Source organism: Eschrichtius robustus, chromosome 8 (genome assembly GCF_028021215.1).
Source record: "Eschrichtius robustus isolate mEscRob2 chromosome 8, mEscRob2.pri, whole genome shotgun sequence".
Lineage (NCBI taxonomy): Eukaryota > Metazoa > Chordata > Mammalia > Artiodactyla > Eschrichtiidae > Eschrichtius > Eschrichtius robustus.
In genome coordinates, this window is record NC_090831.1 from 61,265,943 (window position 1) to 61,287,870 (window position 21,928).

The 21,928-nt window shown below is 34.9% G+C and overlaps 1 protein-coding gene across 1 annotated transcript in view; it reads left to right on the forward strand.

Moving 5' to 3' along the window:
• The window catches only part of AGMO (alkylglycerol monooxygenase), a 384,717-nt gene that overhangs the window by 171,998 nt on the left and 190,791 nt on the right, over positions 1 to 21,928 (forward strand). The window contains exon 6 of the mRNA XM_068549962.1: positions 1,139 to 1,234. Within this exon, the coding sequence (XP_068406063.1) occupies positions 1,139 to 1,234 (96 nt within the window). The remainder of the gene's footprint in view (positions 1 to 1,138; positions 1,235 to 21,928) is intronic.

The following is a 21,928-nucleotide window of genomic DNA, read 5'->3' on the forward strand; positions in this document are numbered from 1 at the left end:
CTTGAGTAAGAGCCCAGTGTTCTTTTGTTGTTCACTAATCTAATCCACTGCTTAATAATGAATTTATAAATAATGAAACTGATCCTGTTGTGATGACAGCTGAGATTTGTCATGACTTAAAGTTCGAAACAAAAACTATAAGAGTTTACGGAAATGTCTGATTTCAAATATATTCTCATGACTAAACGTTGCTGAAATGATATTTGGCCTAATTGAGAACAAAAGCTTTAAAATAATTCAGAAATAAAATTGTAGTATTCTGAAAACATGTTTTAAAAATATCTCATCTTTTGGAAATATTAACTTTATAAAACCCAAAATGTAAAGTGGAAGTCAGATTCTTTTTCCTCCTATTTTGTTGTTTAGTTTTTCATTTAATAAAAAGTTTTCTTACAACATGAAACCACTCTTGGGGATCAAAGTCATTGGGAGAACACAGCAGATTGTGCTTATTCGTTGATTCTAACCAGTGGTTTACGAATAAGTTGTTTTCCCAAGGCAGAGGCATTTCCGTCTGTTAGAAAATAGGGACCTTCAAAACTTGTTTCCACAATGGCACAATATCATAGCTCCTTCTTTACTAACTTTGAAAAAAATCAGGAGATATTGTCAACCACAAAATAATAAAGTAAAATTTAAGAGGGAAAATGTATTCTTTCCCCTTCTCATATGAAGTTACTGTCTTTTACTATAATTTCATTTTGTTACTCAGAATGCCGTAAAAATACAGTGTTTAGGAGCTGTCAAGGTATAAAGGCACATGCTCCTACATTTCTTTTACTTAAAGAAAGTGACTATTTTTGTATATATTAAAAAACCTCTTTACTTCCAGGAAATACACCCAACCTTTTCAAGATTAAGGAAATAGCATACAATGTATGCTATGTTAACCAGACAATATTAAATGTGAAATAGAAGTCCAGTGGACTTAGCTCCAACATGTCTATAGCTTTATCATCATGTGGAAAAATTAATGTTGCAAAGTCAAACATGGCAATAAAATGTACAGAATAAGATATATTTGCTAAAAACAAGGCATATTTGCTGAAGGATAGACTCAAAATATTGAATCATTAGTAATAGTATATGTTATGTTGAGAAATCCTATATGCAAATTTACAATGTTTTAATCTTTCAGATATTCTACTCTCCACTGGCCCTCTTCATACCACCTTCAGTCTATGCTGTTCATCTTCAGTTCAATCTCCTCTACCAGTTTTGGATCCACACAAAGGTAATTTTTTTTCTTAAGTTTTATACCTAAATAGCCTAAAGCGATGTCCTAGAAATCCACTAGCAGCTGATTTATTGTGTAAGAAAAACCTTTGTCTGCCTTCTTTAAGGAGAAACATGTGTTCATTTTTATTCCTTTTTACTGAATATATATTGCAACGTTTATAAGAAACAATGAGGCCAGTTGGTCTCAATTAAATAAAATAATTTTTGAACTGTTAAGTACCAAAATGTTTTAATACTGTACTCAATACAATATCTTCCTGTATTACAGTTTATTAAACATAAAGATATTGAAATTCATTTCAATTTAGAGATATAAATTTATATATATGTATATATTTGTGAATATTTTGTTTATATATTTAATATATACTAGTTATAATAATTTATATGTATAATATAATCTATTGTTATATAATGAACAATATTTAATTATATAAGATATATAATGTTTATACATTTTAATTTATATATACATATATATATCAATCGGTGGAAACTGCTTGAAAACTCCTTGAAAAACATTTAATGCTTAAAGAAATTATCTAAATATTTTTTGATTGGAAATCTTTCTCTAGTTTTAGAGTTTAGGTTTTAGTTAAAGAGTGTTCAATAAGTTTTTTCTTCCAGAAAAGTGAACAAATATAATTTCTTGGGTCTTCTGCGGTATTTCAAATTGTCGGACTTGAATGTTTGCAGATAGATCATTAAGCAACTGATTGTTTTATGAACTATTATACTGATCTGGTTGTTAAATACCAAAAATCACAGACCCTGAAAAATTCTTACTTATGCACATTAGAACCCTTTCAAGCATTTGGTATTTATCGGAAGCCTTTTGAAGTTCTAGAGGAAGCATGCTGACAGGTGTTGCAACTGGTTGAACACTACCACAAATCACAGCTGCATTAGATGCCAAAGCTTGATACAACAAAGTGCATTATTTCATTAATCTGCAGTATTTCATGCTACTGATTTACTTGGAATAAAGAGACTGTTACCATGACTTTGGACGTACCTGGCATTATTTGAAGATCTGTCATGAAATAGTATTGCATTTTATGGTAGCTGACATACATCAAACAGTCAATACTACAACCATTTGAAAGAGTTGTTGAGGCCAATTCTGACTCTAGAGGTCAAAGACAAATTTGTTTAAATCAGTGGAGGGAAGCTTTCTGATGATTTACATGGAGAGGTTAAAGGAGAAATACATTTTTATGGCAGCTCTGCTCCAGGTCATGCCATGTATTGGGTCTGGTATTAGTCTGGATACAGAATAATGGTGCCTAAGTAACTTTCGCCTTTTCCTGTGGCCCTCCGAGAAGTCCATGAGCCAGGGCTTGAGTTCTATCCTAAGAAGTAAACAGGGAGTAGAGGAAAGCCAGTGGCCAGACATTTCTTTTAAGCTCAGAACCTCCATGTGGCTTCATTCTAACTTGAAAGCAATGCATTAGAGCCTCTCACTTGTGTTGTACTTTAGACTTTTGCAAGTACCGTACGGGTATAGTTACTACAGTTCAGCAGCACAGAAGTAAGAGCATACCTTCAGAAATTAAAGTTTGATTCTTGGAATTTTAAATTATACATTAGCTGTGAGTACATTTCTAAAATTTTCACAGCTGTGTACTTAATTACATTAATTATTATAGACAGCATACTACCATTTGTTTACTAATAACAGAACCACTCAGGAAGTAGAGCCAAGAGATTTGTAGCAGTGGCTGCTTCTGGAGAGAGGAGCAAGTGATATAAAGAACTGGAGTGAGGAGAAGACTTAACCTTTTTAAAAGAAAAAAAAAATATTATCATGCTTTTGCCCTGCTTTTTAGAGATTAATACATATTAGATTAAGAAATAAAAAATAAAAACTTAAAACAGTGGCCTTCAGCCTAGAAAAATACCCACTTTGTGACTCTAAAATATGTTAGCCCCTTTAGGCCACTTTGGCACTGTTTAATTTCAGGCATCATACTTGGGTCTCCATTCACAGAAACAATATGTGAGCCATAGATGTGGCAGTGTTGACCAAAGAGCCCTGTACATACCTGAATGGAGGTTTGATTTCTTACAGTTATTTCACTTCTGCTGACATCCATAAAATCACTTTTCACTCTGAGGGGAATCTGGCCTAAAGGAAGTACGATTTTCTAAAAGTGAAGAAAAGTTTATTCACTTCAATCAGATGAGGACAAGAGGACAAAAAAAAAAAACCTAAAAACATGTTTTTGAAAGATTGTAAATGAGAGATAAAGTAGGTCATATAATGAACTGAAGAGTTTATAATGAAATTTTCTGATTAGTTTTGAGTTACTTCAATGAAGAAACAATAGCATCTATCTCTTCCTTTTTTTGAAAGTTACAAAACATTCTGCTTAAAACTGTACACTGTTGCTTAATTTTTATGACAACGTTTTTGTTTATTGTTCATTCATCTAAAGTGTCTGCAGTCCATAGTCGATTGTACAGTTTTCTTGTGAGTTTGCTAAATGTAATTAGAAAAATATTTATTTAATACATGTTTTAAACTTAGTAACTATGGAATATTGGAATTATTTTTTAAGATATTAGATGATATTTGGGTGTTAGCTGATTTAGATAATACAGTAACGGTAGTAACTTTATCTGCTACCTTTGATTTAACTTAAATTTGCTATCATATTGTTCATATACATATCAGATGATGCTTGAGCAAAGAAATATAAAAATAATTACTTGGTATTGAAGATTTGAACCACATGATTCGATGATTTTTATAGTGTTAAACTGAAGCTTCTACATGGAACATTATTTTCAGTTACAAACATGAGTGATCTCTTTATGTACTAATATGGACGGATCTCCAAATAAATCAAGTTACATAACAGGGTATAGTGTATACTAATATTTATATGTTAAAAAAGAAAACAACTCTATGTTTTATATGTTCACATATGCCTAAAATGACTCTAGAAATACACGTGGGTAACCAAGTGTTTTCCCAGGGGAGGGATATTTGGGATGGCTGGGAGATAGGATTACAATGAAATGTTAACATTAATTTTACCCAGTCTAATGTGGGTTAAGAGCTATCTTTTGGTGGTAATATTTCCCTAATAACTAACGATGTTGAACAGTATTACATGTATTTATTGGACACTGATACATTTGCTTTAATGAACTGTCTGTTCAAACTCTTATTTTTTATTAAGTTGTTTGCCTAATTGATTTGTTGAAATTCTTTATAGATTCTAGATATGTCAAATATATGTATTTTAAATATGTTCCCTCAGCTTGTAGCATGCCGTTTTATTTTCTTCCTGATGACTTTTCATGAAAAGAAATATTAAATTTTGAAGATTAATTTATCATTTAAAAATTTTATGGTTATTTCGTTGTATTTTTTTCTAAGGAATATTTGACTGTCACAAACTTTCAAATAAATTATCTTAGGATTTCTTTTGGAAGTTTTTGAACTTTAATTTTCTCTTTGGGTCTGTAATATTGGAACAAATTTTTGTGAATGGCATTTGGTGGGGGTCAAAATTCATTATCTCTATGCACACATCCTCTTACTCCAGCACTATTTGTTGTGGAGACTTTCTTCTATCCATTGAGTTTTTTGGGTTCTTCGTTGAAAAGAAATTGACCATATACGTGGTTGGATCTAATTTTAGACTTCTCTTTCATTGATTTATTTGTCTCCTCTTATACAAATCCCTCACTTTATAGATTACTATATCTTTATCGGAAGAATTTTTTGTACAAGTTGTAAACTAATTTAAAATTCTCTAGGGTGTCTCCCATGTATGATTTTATGGCCTTTTATTTCTTTCTTTCCTGTATTTATGTTATTTATTTATTTTTCTTGCTTTACTGGTTAGAGTTCACAGACGGTGTATTTTAAATCAAATTTTGGAAGAAAATTCTGGCCATTATTTCCTTAAAGATTATATCTATACCTTTCTCTCTTTCCTCTCTTGGGACTCTAAATACATGTTTATTAGACTACTTGATGTTGACTCACAGATCAATAATGCTCCATAATTTTTTAAATTTCACTTTTTTTTCTTATTTAGATTGGATAATTTCGATTAATTTGTCTTCAGGTTCGTTTACCATTTTACTTGCTCTTACCAATCTGCTTCTAAGCCCACTAGGTGGATTTCTCACATCAGATATTATACTTTAAGTTTTAGAATTTTTATTTCTCTGCTGAAATTGTCACCTATTATGACTATCTTTTCCTTTAAGTCTTAATTATAATAATTACGTTTAAATTCTGGTTTGCTAATTCCAACATCTGAGTCATGCGCAAGTCGTTTGCACTTCAATTGGCTTTTTTTTTTCTCAATATGGATCACTTTTTTTGTCTCCTTTGTAAGTTTAGTAAATTATTACTAGCCAATCTTTATGGAAAACTTGTTGTAGGGACTCTAGATTCTTTTCTGTTTCTCTGACCATTTATTTATTTTTTACTGTAGGAGACAGCAGAATAATTAGCTAACTGTCTTGTGTTTTTGGAGGCTTTGATGTACACTTTGACAGGACATCTGTCTTTTAGTACTGTCTTTAGTCCTGGGGCATATACCTTATCTTTGGTGGTCTTTAATATTAAGACAAGGCCTGTCTTTTTTTTTTTTATAATTTAAAATTTATTTTTATTTATTTATTTAGTTATGGCTGTGTTGGGTCTTCATTTCTGTGCGAGGGCTTTCTCTAGTTGCGGCAAGTGGGGGCCACTCTTCATCGTGGTGCGTGGGCCTCTCACTATTGCGGCCTCTCTTGTTGCGGAGCACCGGCGCCAGACGTGCAGGCTCAGTAATTGTGGCTCACGGGCCTAGTTGCTCCGCGGCATGTGGGATCTTCCCAGACCAGGGCTCGAACCCGTGTCCCCTGCATTAGCAGGCAGATTCCCAACCACTGCGCCACCAGGGAAGCCCAAGGCCTGTCTTTTTTTGTTTTTGTTTTTGTTTTATTTTTTAGGGTTTTTTTCTTTAATTAATTTATTTATTTGTTTTCATTTTTGGCTGTGTTGGGTCTTCGTTGCTGTGTGCAGGCTTTCTCTAGTTGCGGTGAATGGGCTATTCTTCGTTGCAGTGTGCGGGCTTCTCATTGTCGGCTTCTCTTGTTGCAGATTGCGGGCTCTAGGCACGGGAGCTTCAGTAGTTGTGGCACGTGGGCTCAGTAGTTGTGGCTCACGGACACTAGAGTGCAGGCTCAGTAGTTGTGGTGCACGGACTTAGTTGCTCCACCGCATGTGGGATCTTCCTGGGCCAGGGATCAAACCCGTGTCCCCTGCATTGGCAGGCAGATTCTTAACCACTGCGCCACAAGGGAAGCCCTTTTTTTTTATTATCACCCTTCATTTTTCTTTTTCTTTTCTTTTTTAACATCTTTATTGGAGTATAATTGCTTTACCTGTTGGGTTAGTTTCTGCTGTATAACAAAGTGAATCAGCTATATGTATACATATATCCCCTCCCTCTTGCATCTCTCTCCCACCCTCCCTATCCCACCCCTCTAGGTGGTCACAAAGCACCGAGCTGATCTCCCTGTGCTATGCAGCTGCTTCCCACTAGCTATCTATTTTACATTTGGTAGTGTATATATATCAATGCTACTCTCCAACTTCGTCCCAGCTTACCCTTCCCCCTCCCCATGTCCTCAAGTCCATTCTGTACGTCTGTGTCTTTATTCCTGTCCTGCCCCTAGGTTCATCAGAACCATTGTTTTTTTTTAGATTCCATATATATGTGTTGGCATACAGTATTTGTTTTTCTCTTTCTGACTTACTTTACTCTGTATGGCAGACTCTAGGTCCATCCACCTCACTACAAATAGTTCAGTTTCATTTCTTTTTATGGCTGAGTAATATTCCATTGTATATATGTGCCACATCTTTATCCATTCATCTGTCGATGGACACTTAGGTTGCTTCCATGTCCTGGCTATTGTAAATAGTGCTGCAATGAACATTGTGGAACATGTCTCTTTTTGAATTATGGTTTTCTCAGGGTATATGACCAGTAGTGGGATTGCTGGGTCATATGGTAGTTCTATTTTTAGTTTTGTAAGGAACCTCCATATTGTTCTCCATAGTGGCTGTATCAATTTACATTCCCTCCAACTGTGCAAGAGGATTCCCTTTTCTCGACACCCTCTCCAGCATTTATTGTTTGTAGATATTTTGATGATGGCCATTCTGACCGGTGTGAGGTGATACCTCACTGTAGTTTTGATTTGCATTTCTGTAATGATTAGTGATGTTGAGCATCCTTTCACGTCTTTGTTGGCAATCTGAATATCTTCTTTGGAGAAATGTCTATTTATATCTTCTGCCCATTTATGGATTGGGTTGTTTGTTTTTTTGATATTCAGCTGCATGAGCTGCTTGTATATTTTGGAGATTAATCCTTTGTCTGTTGCTTTGTTTACAAATATTTTCTCCCATTCTGAGGGTTGTCTTTTCATCTTGTTTATGGTTTCCTTGACTGTGCAAAAGCTTTTAAGTTTCATTAGGTCCCATTTGTTTATTTTTGTTTTTATTTCCACTACTCTAGGAGGCAGGTCTAAAAGGGTCTTACTGTGATTTATGTCATAGAGTGTTCTGCCTATTTTTTCCTGTAAGAGTTTGATAGTGTCTGGCCTTACATTTAGGTCTTTAATCCAGTTTGAGTTTATTTTTGTATATGGTGTTAGGGAGTGTTCTAATTTCATTCTTTTACATGTAGCTGTCCAGTTTTCCCAGCACCACTTATTGAAGAGGCTGTCTTTTCTCCATTGTATATTTTTGCCTCCTTTTAAAAGACAGGGTGACCATATGTGTGTGGGTTTATCTCTGGGCTTTCTATCCTTTTCCATAGATCTATATTTCCGTTTTTGTGCCAGTACCATACTGTCTTGATTACTGTAGCTTTGTAGTAGTCTGAAGTTCGGGAGCCTGATTCTTCCAGCTCCGTTTTTCTTTCTCACGATTGCTTTGGCTATTTGGGGTCTTTTGTGTTTCCATACAAATTGTGAAACATTTTATTTTAGTTCTGTGAAAAATGCCAGTGGTAGTTTGATAGGGATTGCATTGAATCTGTAGATTGCTTTGGGTAGTAGAGTCATTTTCACAATGTTGATTCTTCCAGTCCAAGAACATGGTATATCTCTCCATCTGTTTGTATCGCCTGTAATTTCTTTCATCAGTGTTTTATAGTTTTCTGCATACAGGTCTTTTGTCTCCTTAGGTAGGTTTATTCCTAGGTATTTTATTCTTTTTGTTGCATTGGTAAATGGGAGTGTTTCCTTAATGTCTCTTTCAGATTGTTCATCATTAGTGTATAGGAATGCAGGAGATTTCTCTGCATTAATTTTGTATCCTGCAGGTTTACCAAATTCATTGATTAGCTCTAGTAGTTCTCTGGTAACATCTTTAGGATTCTCTATGTACAGTATCATGTCATCTGCAAACAGTGACAGTTTTACTTTTTCTTTTCCGATTTGGATTCCTTTTCTGTTTCTTCTCTGATTGCTGTGGCTAAAACTTCCACAACTATGTTGAATAATAGTGGTGAGAGTGGGCAACCTTGTCTTGTTCCTGATCTTAGAGGAAATAGTTTCAGTTTTTCACCATTGAGAACGATGTTGGCTGTGGGTTTGTCACATATGGCCTTTATTATGTTGAGGTAGGTTTCCTCTATGTCTGCTTTTTGGAGAGTTTTTATCATAAATGCGTGTTGAATTTTGTTGAAAGCTTTTTCTGCATCTACTGAGATTATCATATGGTTTTTATCCTTCAGTTTGTTAATATGGTGTATCACATTGATTGATATGTGTATATTGAAGAATCCTTGCATTCGTGGGATAAACCCCACAAGATCATGGTATATGATCCTTTTAATGTTCTGTTGGATTCTGTTTTCTAGTATTTTGTTGAGGATTTCTGCATCAATGTTCATCAGTGATATTGGCCTGTAGTTTTCTTTTTTTATAAGATCTTTGTATGGTTTTGGTATCAGGGTGATGGTGGCCTCGTAGAATGAGTTTGGGAGTGTTTCTCCCTCTGCAATATTTTGGAAGAGTTTGAGAAGGATAGGTGTTAGCTCTTCTCTAAATGTTTGATAGAATTCGCCTGTGAAGCCACCTGGTCCTGGGCTTTTGTTTGTTGGAAGATTTTTAATCACAGTCTCAATGTCAGTGCTTGTGATTGGTCTGTTTATATTTTCTATTTCTTCGTGGTTCAGTCTCGGAAGGTTGTGCTTTTCTAAGAATTTGTCCATTTCTTCCAGGTTGTCCATTTTATTGACATATAGTTGCTTGTAGTAATCTCTCATGATCCTTTGTATTTCTGCAGTGTCAGTTGTTATTTCTTTTTCATTTCTAATTCTTTTGATTTGAGTCTTTTCCCTTTTTTTCTTGATGAGTCTAGCTAATGGTTTATCAATATTTTTATCTTTTCAAAGAACCAGATTTTAGTTTTATTGATCTTTGCCATTGTTTCCTTCATTTCTGTTTCATTTATTTCTGATCTGATCTTATGATTTCTTTCCCTCTGCTAACTTTGTGGGTTTTTTGTTCATCTTTCTCTAACTGCTTTAGGTGTAAGGTTAGGTTGTTTATCTGAGATTTTTCTTGTTTCTTGAGACAGGATTGTAATAAACTTCCCTCTTAGAACTGCTGTTGCTGCATCCTATAGGTTTTGGGTCGTCATGTTTTCACTGTCATTTGTTTCTAGGTATTTTTGATTTCCTCTTTGATTTCTTCAGTGACCTCTTGTTTATTTAGTAACGTATTGTTTAGCCTCCATGTGTTTATATTTTTTAGTTTTTTTCATGTAACTGATATCTTGTCTCAAAAGTTGTGGTTGGAAAAGATACTTTATAAGATTTCAATTTTCTTAAATTTACCAGGGTCTATTTGTGACCCAAGGTATGATTTAGCCTGGAGAATGTTCCATGTGCATTTGAGAAGAAAGTGTATTCTGTTGTTTTTGGATGGAATGTCCTATAAATATCAATTAAGTGCATCTTGTTTAATTTGTCATTTAAAGCTTGTGTTTCCTCATTTATTTTCATTTTGAATGATCTGTCCATTGGTGAAAGTGGGGTGTTAAAGTCTCCTACTACTATTGTGTTACTGTTGATTTCCCCTTTTATGGCTGTTAACATTTTCCTTATGTATTGAGTTGCTCCTATGTTGGGTGCATAAATATATACAATTGTTATATCTTCTTAGATTGATCCCTTGATCATTATGTAGTATCTGTCTCTTGTAATAGTCTTTATTTTAAAGTCTATTTTGTCTGATATGAGAATTGCTACTCCAGCTTTTTTTTGATTTCCATTTGCATGGAATATCTTTTTCCATCCCCTCACTTTCAGTCTGTATGTGTCCCTAGATCTGAAGTGGGTCTCTTGTAGACAGCATATATATGGGTCTTGTATCTGTATCCATTCAGCCAGTCTATGTCTTTTGGTTGGAGAATTTAATCCATTCACATTTAAGGTAATTATCAATTTGTATGTTCCTATTATCATTTTCTTAATTCTTTTCGGTTTGTTTTTGCAGGTCTTTTCCTTTCCTTGTGTTTCCTGCCTAGTGTTTCCTTGTGTTTCCTTTAGTATTTGTTGTAAATCTGGTTTGGTGGTGCTGAATTCTCTTAACTTTTGCTTGTCTGTAAAAGTTTCACTTTCTCCATTGAAGCTGAATGAGATCCTTGCTGGGTAGAGTAATCTTGGTTGTAGGTTTTTCCCTTTCTTCAGTTTAAATATGTCCTGCCACACCCTTCTGGCTTGCAGAATTGCTGCTAAAAGATCAGCTGTTAACTTTGTGGGGATTCCCTTTTATGTTTTTTGTTGCTTTCCCCTTGCTGCTTTTAATATTGTTTCTTTGTATTTAATTTTTGAAAGTTTGATTAATATGTGTCTTGACGTGTTTCTCCTTGGGTTTATCCTGTATGGGACTCTCTGTGTTTCCTGGACTTGATCGACTATTTCCTTTCCCATGTTAGGGAAGTTTTCAACTATAATCTCTTCAAATATTTTCTCAGACCCTTTCTTTTTCTCTTCTCCTGTATAATTCGAATGTTGGTGCATTTAATGTTGTTCCAGAGGTCTCTTAGACTGTCCTCAATTCTTTTCATTCTTTTTTCTTTATTCTGCTCTGCGGTAGTTATTTCCACTATTTTATCTTCCAGGTCACTTATCTGTTCTTCTGCCTCATTTATTCTGCTATTGATTCCTTCTAGAGAATTTTTAATTTCATTTATTTTGTTGTTCATCATTGTCTGTTTGCTCTTTAGTTCTTCTAGTTCCTTGTTAAATGTTTCTTGTATTTTCTCCATTCTATTTCCAAGATTTTGGATCATCTTTACTATCATTACTCTGAATTCTTTTTCAGGTAGACTGCCTGTTTCCTCTTCATTTGTTTGATCTGGTGGGTTTTTACCTTGCTCCTTCATCTGCTGTGTATTTCTCTGTCTTCTCATTTTGTTTAACTTACTGTGTTTGGGGTCTCCTTTTCGCAGGCTGCAGGTTCATAGTTCTGTTGCTTTTGGTGTCTGCCCCCAGTGTATTAAGTTGGTTCAGTGGGTTGTGTAGGCTTCCTGGTGGAGGGGACTGGTGCCTGTGTTCTGGTGTGTGGGGCTGGATCTTGTCTTTCTGGTGGGCAGGGCCGCGTCCAGTGGTGTGTTTTGGGGTGTTTGTGAACTTAGTATGATTTTAGGCAGCTAATGGGTGGGGTTGTGTTCCTGTCTTGCTAGTTGATTGGCATGGGGCTTCCAGCACTGGAGCTTGCTGGCCGTTGGGTGGAGCTGGGTCTTAACGTTGAGACGGAGATCTCTGGGAGAGCTCTCACCTATTGATATTATGTGGGGCTGGGAGGTCTCTGGTGGTCCAGTGTCCTGAACTTGGCTCTCCCACCTCAGAGGCTCAGGCCTGACACGAGGTCGGAGCACCAGGACCCTGTCAGCCACATGGCTGCTAGTGTTGGAGGACCTGCTGCAGAGGCGGGGGGTGGCTGTGGCTCACCACGGGGACAAGGACACTGGCAGCAGAAGTTCTGGGAAGTAATCCTTGGCAAGAGCCCTCCTGGAGTCCGCCATTAGCCCCACCAAAGAGCATGTAGCCTCCTTTTGTTTGTTTGTTAATGAAATGCATAAGGTGTTTACAGAGCCCCTTTAACTTGGTAGAATATGAATTCTCAATTTTCTCTTGCCAGTGCCAGGTAGCAGTTGAAATTCCTGCTCATTACCCTCGTAACTTTTCAGCACGTTCCTTAATGTCTTGTCCTATGTATGAATAACATAAGAGTCAGCCAAGACTCTTAATTCAAGATTCAGGTTTGAGGGCAGCTTGTGAGCTGATGATGTGGCTCCTCCCCTTGTGGTGCCACAGGATTTCTCCTTTCAATTTGCAGTCACTCTTGCAGTCTCAAAATTTGATCTCTGACTTCTAATCTAGTGGGACCAGCACTTTCTCTTCAAGCTCTACCACCTCCAGCTCCCCTTTTCCTTGCAATCAGGACATGACTTAGTGTGGCCATTCTAGTAGAATCCTACTGTGCAGACTATATCCACCAAGAACAAACATCACTGTTTTGCCATCACTTGCCATCAGTGATCTAGTTGACAAGCTATGAAGAAAACAAATTCTTCTCATCAGCAACACCATAAAATCATGCAGCTGCCCCAATCAGATCTTTCTTTTCTCTGTGGATATATTCATGATAGACCTGTACAGTGAGAGTCAGTAGAAATTAGCATACAGGAGAACTGCAGAGTGTAATGTGCACAGTTAGAAAGCATGAGAAACATACAGTGGTGTTTTGAAGCAATATAGCTAGTGAGACTATAGAAGCCAGAAGTTTGCAGAAGGCAGGACACATAGAGAAGAATAAGAAAATGTAACACGATAGCAGCAAAAACAATAGAGTGGTAGCAGCATGAGCAGAGATTTAGAACAGCTTAATTCTTGATGATATAACTAATAAAGTATTTTGCTTATTGCCCTTTTGTATACAACATTATGCTTCTCATGGAAGTTTGGCAGTATTTATCTATTCTTCAAAATCTCATCAGGTCTACTCAAGACCCAGTCATGTGTAAAAATTTAGCTTTCTTTTACCTAGCTCTATTTTATTCTATCTTTTTAATAAAACATTGAGAAAGAATGAAATATGTAATATTTGTGACATAAATTTTAAGTCATAATTGCAGAGAAATGTGTTTATCTCAAGTTTCTGTAGCTGTTGTTTTGCCCCTTGTGTAGGTGGGAAATGTATTGGAATTATTAAGCTAGTCAACAAGTCTTTTTCATTAACAAATTTATATTCATTTTGCATAAAGAAAAGTGACATCTGGGAAGACATTCGTGAATATTTCACGTACTCTAATTATTTAAAATTAAATATGAGTATTGTAAACACAATTATTCATCTCAAATGCTTTTTTTGAAACACGATAAAAGTAAGAAATACCATTTGCATACTGTAAACTGTGTTTTCCTTTTGGGGTCTTAGAGATTAAATTACCTGAACTCAAATCCTGACTTCATTTATTACGATCACTGCAACTTTGTGTGTGTTTATTTTTAATTAAAGTATAGTTGATTTACAATGTTGTGTTAATTTCTGCTGTACAGCAAAGTGATTCAGTTATACATATATATATTCTTTTTCATATTCTTTTCCATTTTGGTTGATCACAGGATATTGAATATAGTTCCCTGTGCTACACAGTAGGACCTTGTTGTTTATCCATCCTATGTATCCAAATGTATCCATTTATCCATCCTTGCATCTGCTAATCCCAAACTCGCAGTCCATCCCTCCCCCACCCTGCCTCCACCTTGGCAACCACAGATCTGTTCTCTATGCCTGTGAGTCTGTTTCTATTTCATAGATAAGTCCATTTATGTCATATTTTAGATTCCACATGTAAATGATATCATATGGTATTTGTCTTTCTCTTTCTGACTTACTTAACTTAGTATGATCATCTCTAGGTCCATCCATGTTGCTGCAAATGGCATTATTTCATTCTTTTTTATGGCTGAGTAGTATTCCATTGTATATATGTACCACATCTTCTTTATCCATTCATCTGTTGATGGACATTTAGGTTGTTTCCATGTTTTGGCTGTTGTGAATCATCACTGCAACTTTGTACTCTTTACCTTTCTATGCCTCAGTTTCCTCATATGTAAAATAAAAATAGTAACACTACATAGCATTGTTGTGAGGAATATAAAAGAGTTCATGTTACAATCTGTTGATTAGAACAGTTGGCACATAAAAAGTACTGAAAAATGTTTTCAGTGCTATTATTGTTGTTGTTACTATTTCTGCACTCTAGATACCTGTTTTATTGTATGTCACTTACTATTCATTCCTAGCCATCATTATAATTATTTGTGTATATTTTATGACATAATTTTAATATAATACATACTTTGTTTAGTATGAATTACTAATAAGAATAAATGCAGTTGGATTTTTTTGTTTTTTTAAATTATTTATTTATTTATTTATTTTTAATTTTTGGCTGTGTTGGGTCTTTGTTGCTGTACACGGGCTTTCTCTAGTTGTGGCAAGCAGGGGCTACTATTCGTTGCAGTGGATGGGCTTCTCATTGTGGTGGCTTCTCTTGTTGTGGAGCACGGGCTCTAGGTGTGTGGGCTTCAGTAGTTACAGCACGTAGGCTCAGTAGTTGCGGCATGCGGGCTCTAGGGTGCACAGGCTCAGTAGTTGTGGTGCACAGGCTTAGCTGCTCTGTGACATGTGGAATCTTCCTGGACCAGGGATTGAACCTGTGTACCCTGCATTGGCAGGCGGATTCTTAACCCCTGCACCACCAGGGAAGTCCCATGCAGTTGGATTTTAAACTTGGATAATTAATTAATGCACAAATTTACTTTAGGAAAAAAAATTCATTCTTAACTATAAGAGTTTCAGATTGTGATCATGAAGTGCATTGTTCAGGTTTTTTAACATCTTTTTTTGTGTGATTTAGCAACTAATCAATATACAAAATTATTAAATTTGCCAAGTTCAGTATATCTTGTTAAATATTTTAATTATTATATCCCACAGACATTCACTGAGTGCCTAGCCTATTACATTCCTACTCTTGCATGTAATAACAAAAACCAAAATTGGGTTAAAGACTGGAATAATGAGATGCAATATTGTGGAAGAAGGAAAACTATCTGAGCTTGAAAGATATAAAAAAAAGACAAGTTTAGGAGAATAAACAGTTACAGTCATCCCAAGCCAATAATTCTCAGTTACTGATAGTTGTTATTAGCTGAGATATCCCAAGGAAAATATGATTAAATGACGTTTCTGTTTGTCTATTTACTTATTTCATTTTGTATATCGTATACTTAGCCAGCACTCATTTTTTCAGCATTTTATTAAATTATTAGATTTATTATTTATTTTAAAATGAAATTTACCTTATTTTATTGCATTATAAAAATGTTTGAAAATATTAAATTTTAAGCATCTTAACAAATATTATCTCATTAAATCTTCAGAACAACTCTATGACATACGAATACTATTTCCTCCAATTAAATATACTAAGTAACTTTTTCTGGGTCACTTGATTGGTAAATGTCAAAGCTGGGCTTTGTATCCAGTAGTCAGTATCCAGATTCCTTGTTCTCATCCACTACACTATACACTTCCCTATAGATGGGTCATTTCTGATCCTAATGTTATAATAAAATAGCTCCTATGTATTAAGCACTGAGTATGTGCCAAGCAAAAAATTTTCATTTAATTCCCATAAAATAATTTGAGTCACTAAAGACCATTTAAACTTTTACAGGTTGTAAAGAATGAATGTAAGTTCAAATAACTTCAGTTAATGGAGCTTTATTTTAAGGGGACAACATATAGAAGTACATGCAGCAGGAAACCATAGCAGAAATTTAACAGACAATTTTAGAAAACTGAAATTTGTATATTCACTAACTCTGTGAGCAAACACCATCCCTTTTAAAGCTAAGAATATTGAGATTCTACAGTTTATATAAGGTAACATAGCTGGCTCAGAGCTAATTTTTTGCCATTACTCACACATCGTACTTCTTAAAACAAAATTTTTATTTGATTACATCTCAGTATACCATGGCAGAATGCCACAGGGTTCATAAAGAATCAATATGGTACAGTGAAAAGATCATGGCTATTGGTTACTTGAGACGGAACTCAGTTGTAATATTACCTATACCAAACTGCTGTGTGACCTTCATACACATCTACTTGTCCCTCTTAAAATTTAATCTATTCTCAGAGGCTGCTCCTGCTGAAAATTCTTTGGTGATGTTCCATGGCTTGCTGAGTTAAGTCTAAATTTCTTGCATTTCATGTTTCTCACGCACTGCCTTTCAAATAAATCTCCTGGTATATATCCCATTACTTTCCATTCGGTACAATTCAGTCAAACTAGACCATTTCCATTTCCCAAATACATCGATATATGATCATTGCGGTGCCTCTCCTTTTTATATTTTCTACATGTTGCTATTCTATACATTTTGCAAGGCCCAACTTAGTTCCCTCTTCTCCATAAAGTGTTTCCTTTATTAAGAGCAAACACCTATGTAGCTCAGACCATGTGTCAGTCACTATGCTAAGTATTTCACAAGATGTACTTATTTGATTATACAATGTATTTACTAATGCAACCCTATTGTCCACATTCAAAATGAGGAAACTGAACTATATAGAGGTGAACTTGTTTAATGTTGTTGCAGCTAGTTAGTAGTAGATCTGTGATTCAAAACCTGGTAAACAATTCTCTCTCCTTTCCTCCTTTGAAATCATGTATCATTTATTTTACATCTCTTGGTAATGTCCCAGTTTGCCTGATGCAGTGCCAATATATACCTTTTTTTTTTCTGGCATAATTGTTACTAGCACACCCTTTCACTCTCTTAAGGTATTCATTGTACACTTGTTGTGTTTTCCTCCTAAACAGCTTTTTCATCTCTCTTCCCCTTTTTGTTTCTACTGCCTCGCCTTAATTTATGCTCTTATCATCTGTTACATAGATGGTTACTACAAAATTCCTTTTTTTTTCTATTCCTGCAGACTCTTTCCTCTCCTATATATTTGCATACAACTGGATGATCATTTTAGAACCCAAGCAGTATCAGGGCACACCCAACATGAAACAAACATCAACAACAGAAGTTTTTAAATGGCTCTCTATTGCCTCCAAGATAGAATCAAACACCTTAAATAAATACATAGATTTCAGCAGCCTTAGAATATGACCCTGCTTACTGTCATTCCATTAGTTAGCTGGTCCAGCCAAACCACACTGCTTTTTGCTCCCTAAGCATGCCCAACACATTTTTTTCCTCTGTATTTGCATAGGCTCTCTCTGTGATGCCTTTTTTCCAGACATTCCCCACGATGCAACTCAATTACCGCTTCCTGTGGAATGTCACTTTTTCACCTCTTAGTTAAAGTTGAGTGCACTTTTCTTGACACTACCCCTGTGTCCTATTTCCATATTGGCAGTTAATGATAAAAAGCATGGGCTCTGTTGGGAGGGCATAAATGAGATAACATATCAGTTGTTGCACATAGGAAGCATCCAATTAATAATGGTGAAGTTTAATTCTTACACCACTGTATTGTATTTATTGCTTAACTCTGCTTCTCCCATTATTCTCTGAGTTCCTTGATAGCAGGAAGTGTCCCTCATCTATTATGTGAGCATCTGTTTACATGTATGTGTACATATATTATATAAATATATACAAATTTTAATAAAAACAAACAACAGTATTTAAATAGACAATTAACTGTAACTTGTTGATAATAATTATTAGTGTTAGATATTAGTAAACATATGTGTGTACATACTTGTATTTATATCTAGAATATACTTATGCCGGATCTCCCCTAATAGAGTGTAAATTTTTGAGGGTGATGATTACATATCTTTTGGAACTTGGGGGAATGAGTAAGTTCTATTTCAAAATATATGCTTTTGAAAGATACTTATTTTAACAAAAATCAATTGCATGCTTTTTTTCTATCCAGTGCTTATTCCAATAGTACCATAAACCTTTTGTTCTTGAAATAAGTTGAGACATTTCTCAGCACTTGTGCTCTCCTTACTCCCTTACTCTGTTTTACTTCTTCCTGAATTTCCGGTTCCAATTCTCTTTTCTTCTCTCAGTATTCTTCCTTCTTAGAATTTAATTTACTTCACCATTTTTAGGTTGTCTTCAAGTAATTGCATATTTAGTCTATAGCTCTAATACAAATTTTCTTATGGATTTAAGATCGATCTTTTGAATGTTTGACTTAACATATTCATAAGAGTATTTGACCCCACTCTGAGTCAACATTTCTAAAACATATTCCATTTCAGCTCTTCTCACCTCAAATCAGCTGTTCTTCTTTGTTTCCATTGCTACTTGAAGACAATGTCAAGATCAAATCTTGGTGTCACCTTCAACTCCTTGATCTCTCTAGTAGCCTATACATGTTCTCTCTAGAAGAAATCTTCTGTTCTACAGTTACCTTTTAAAATAATTCACCCCCACCCTGCTTATTCATGTATAAATTAGTAGTGCTTTTCCACATGTATTAGATATATAAATCTCTTTGAAGTTCATATGTTCAAAAAATATTTCTCAAGCAGCTACTCTGGGCCAAAGAGCGATTCCAGTTTTCTGACCTGGGTTGGCACCCTTTATTACTAACATTTTGAGGATCACAACCTCCTTCCAGAAACTGTTGGATTCTGGTGACTCTTTGCCAAAGGAAAAAACTTGACAAAATATCAAGAATTTTACTGTTTCCTGAAGATTATCAATAAACTGTTTAAAAATTCATAGATCACCATATTCAGATATCTGTTGTGAAAGGATTGGAATTGGAGGCCTTCAGACACAAGAAATAAGATCGGAATCTATAACCAGAATTGAAGAGAAAGACATTTCAGGAACAAGGGAGTAGTAAAACATAATGGCATAAGGTTTTATAATCAAAGAGAAGTCTATCCTCTATTAGAGGTTTGTACACCTTCTTCACTAGTGTGTTCCCAGAATATAAAGGGTACCTACTTAATAGGAGCTCAAGACATGTTTGTTGAATGAATGCGTGTGGACATTTAGTAAAGTTATTTAAACTCTCTGACATTGCTTCCAAATCTGTTAACTGAAAGTAGTCATGCCTACCCCATAAGAGTGTTATTAGGATTAATGAAATAACGTGTGTTAAGTATATAGTCTGGAAAATAATATGCTTTCAACCAATAGCAATTATGAAAAAGCAAAAAAACAACCAAAACAAAACAAACCCTGCATATTGGAACTGGTACACAGAGACAGAGCTAATAGAAGCAAGTGTAACTCTTGCCGGTCACCCACGTGCATCAGAATTATTTGTGCTTACTCAAGATATAGAATCATGATCCCGTTCTGAGAACCACAGAATCTAAATCTCTGGAGAGCAAGCGTAGGAAACTGCATTTTGAGCAAGCTTCCCAAGAGATTAGACTGAATATTGTTGTGATGAAGTTTGAGCACAATGAATGCAGGAGCTGACAGTAAACTTCTTGAAGACAGAGACTATGTTTTATACCTCTTTGTTTTCCCATTGTCTTGAACTTGGATGATTTTCAGTAAATATCTTTTTCATGAATGAATGAATTGATCATGTTAACCAGATTCTTTATAATATGTGTACATATTGAAGAGAAGCAGAATGAGAAACAAGAAGAAAGTACCCATGGCAAAGATTTGGATCAGAAAGGATGTGCTGTGGAATGAATTGTGTTCCTCCAAAATTCATATGGTGAAGCCTTAACCCCCAAAGTGATGATATTTGGAGATGGAGCCTTTAGGAGGTAATCAAGTCTTGAAGGTGGAGCCCTCATGATGGGATTAGTGCTCATAGAAGAAGAGACAAAGAGGAGAGGATACAGAAAGAAGGTGGCTTTCACAAGATGCTGAATTTGCTGGCACCTTAATCTTGGACTTCTAACCTTCTATCACTGTGAGAAATAAATGTTTGTTGTTTAAGCCACACAGTCTATTGTATTTAGTTACAGCATCCCAAACTGACTAAGACATGATGTACAGTTAAAAAAAAAAAACAAATAAATCTTTAATAAATTCTGAGAGACAAGGGGAGAAGTTGTCCTTTAGTTTGTCCTTAGAAGGAAAATATGCAAATAGAAACAGGGCAAATTAATTTATGACAAACAGATACTTGTAGCTTCCAAACAACTAATTGAGAAATCATGCTATGATATTTGACTTTAAGCAATTGGTATTTACAAATATTTAACAGACTAAAATTTATAATGAGTGACAGGAGATCTGACCTATGAGATTGTAAACATTAAAATGCAGATTTATATCTAATGCTTAGAAACTGCCAGGTACATTGTCAGTAATCACTGACATTTGTTGATTAATGAATGTAAAAGCGACACTGAAATTGGGAATATGATCATCATGGCAGACACAATGTACTGAGCCTTAGAATGAGTCAAGCATTTGGAGTATGTGTAAGAACTACCTAAACTCTCAGCTTATCAGTTACCTTCTTTTAACATGATGTTACTACCACTAATAACAATGTGGTTCCTTTTCTCACTGAGTGACCAAACTGGTAAATGTAAAATGATGTTACACAAGAATGAAGTTTTACATAGTTATGCTTATGAATATTTCCCATTTTTCTTAGGTCAATTTAATTGGTGTTGCTTTAAAAAAGTCACTTGGAATCCACCTCCCTTTGAAGGAACGCATTCATCAGCTACTTACATTCATTTTTCCAAGGAAAAGTTAAAAGTGTTACTCAAAATGTAAGCTGAGATGAATTCAAATAGAATACTAACTTGTCCACCTCTTGTCCGAGGAATAATACAATCATAAGTGACAAGAGTCAGCCTTCAAGGTAATTTATTACAAACACAGTTCTTTAAAACCCTTGTTTATTGTATAAACATAGCCTAGTCTCATTCTTCTTGAAACCAAGCTTTTAACTCTTTAACCCTATGGTATGGATTCATCAAAAATTTACTCCCTATGAAGCTCTTTATGATCCCAACAGTCCTGATTCCTCCAGATTGTTTTATTTCCAAACTATAAATATTGTTTTTTCACTCCTTAGTGTGGAAATTCAGCTACCTCCATATTACATGCTTACTGAAGTAGAAAACTGCCTAATCAGATAGGAAAACATTTGGCTGTGAATAAATCAGCATTTGTCGAGGATTTCAAAGTGTGAAAGTAGGCAGACAAGCCCAGATCCTAAGAGCTCTGCTTTCTCTTGCTTCCCTGTAGAGAAATCAGAGGCTAATATGGCCTCCACTACCATCTGTCTAAATACTTGAATGTGTTGTCTTGAATTAACACAGCAGATCTAGTGGGGGGTATAATTAAGATTTTATTTTTACATTTCATCAGCAGATGCTCTACAATATAAATTTATCCGTAAATGTTCAGATTGATTAAGTTTTTAATAAGGAAAACAATGGATGTTTAAAGATCAACTAATTCAGAACAAGAAGTAAAATTATTTTAATATGTTGACTTGTAGTGTTTATGGATTTTATCCTTTTTCTAAAACTTTAAGTGAGGAATTGCTATAGACTTTCTGGAGGGAGAAAAACCTATTCATATATATATATATATATATATATATATATATATATATATATATATATATATATATATATATAGCA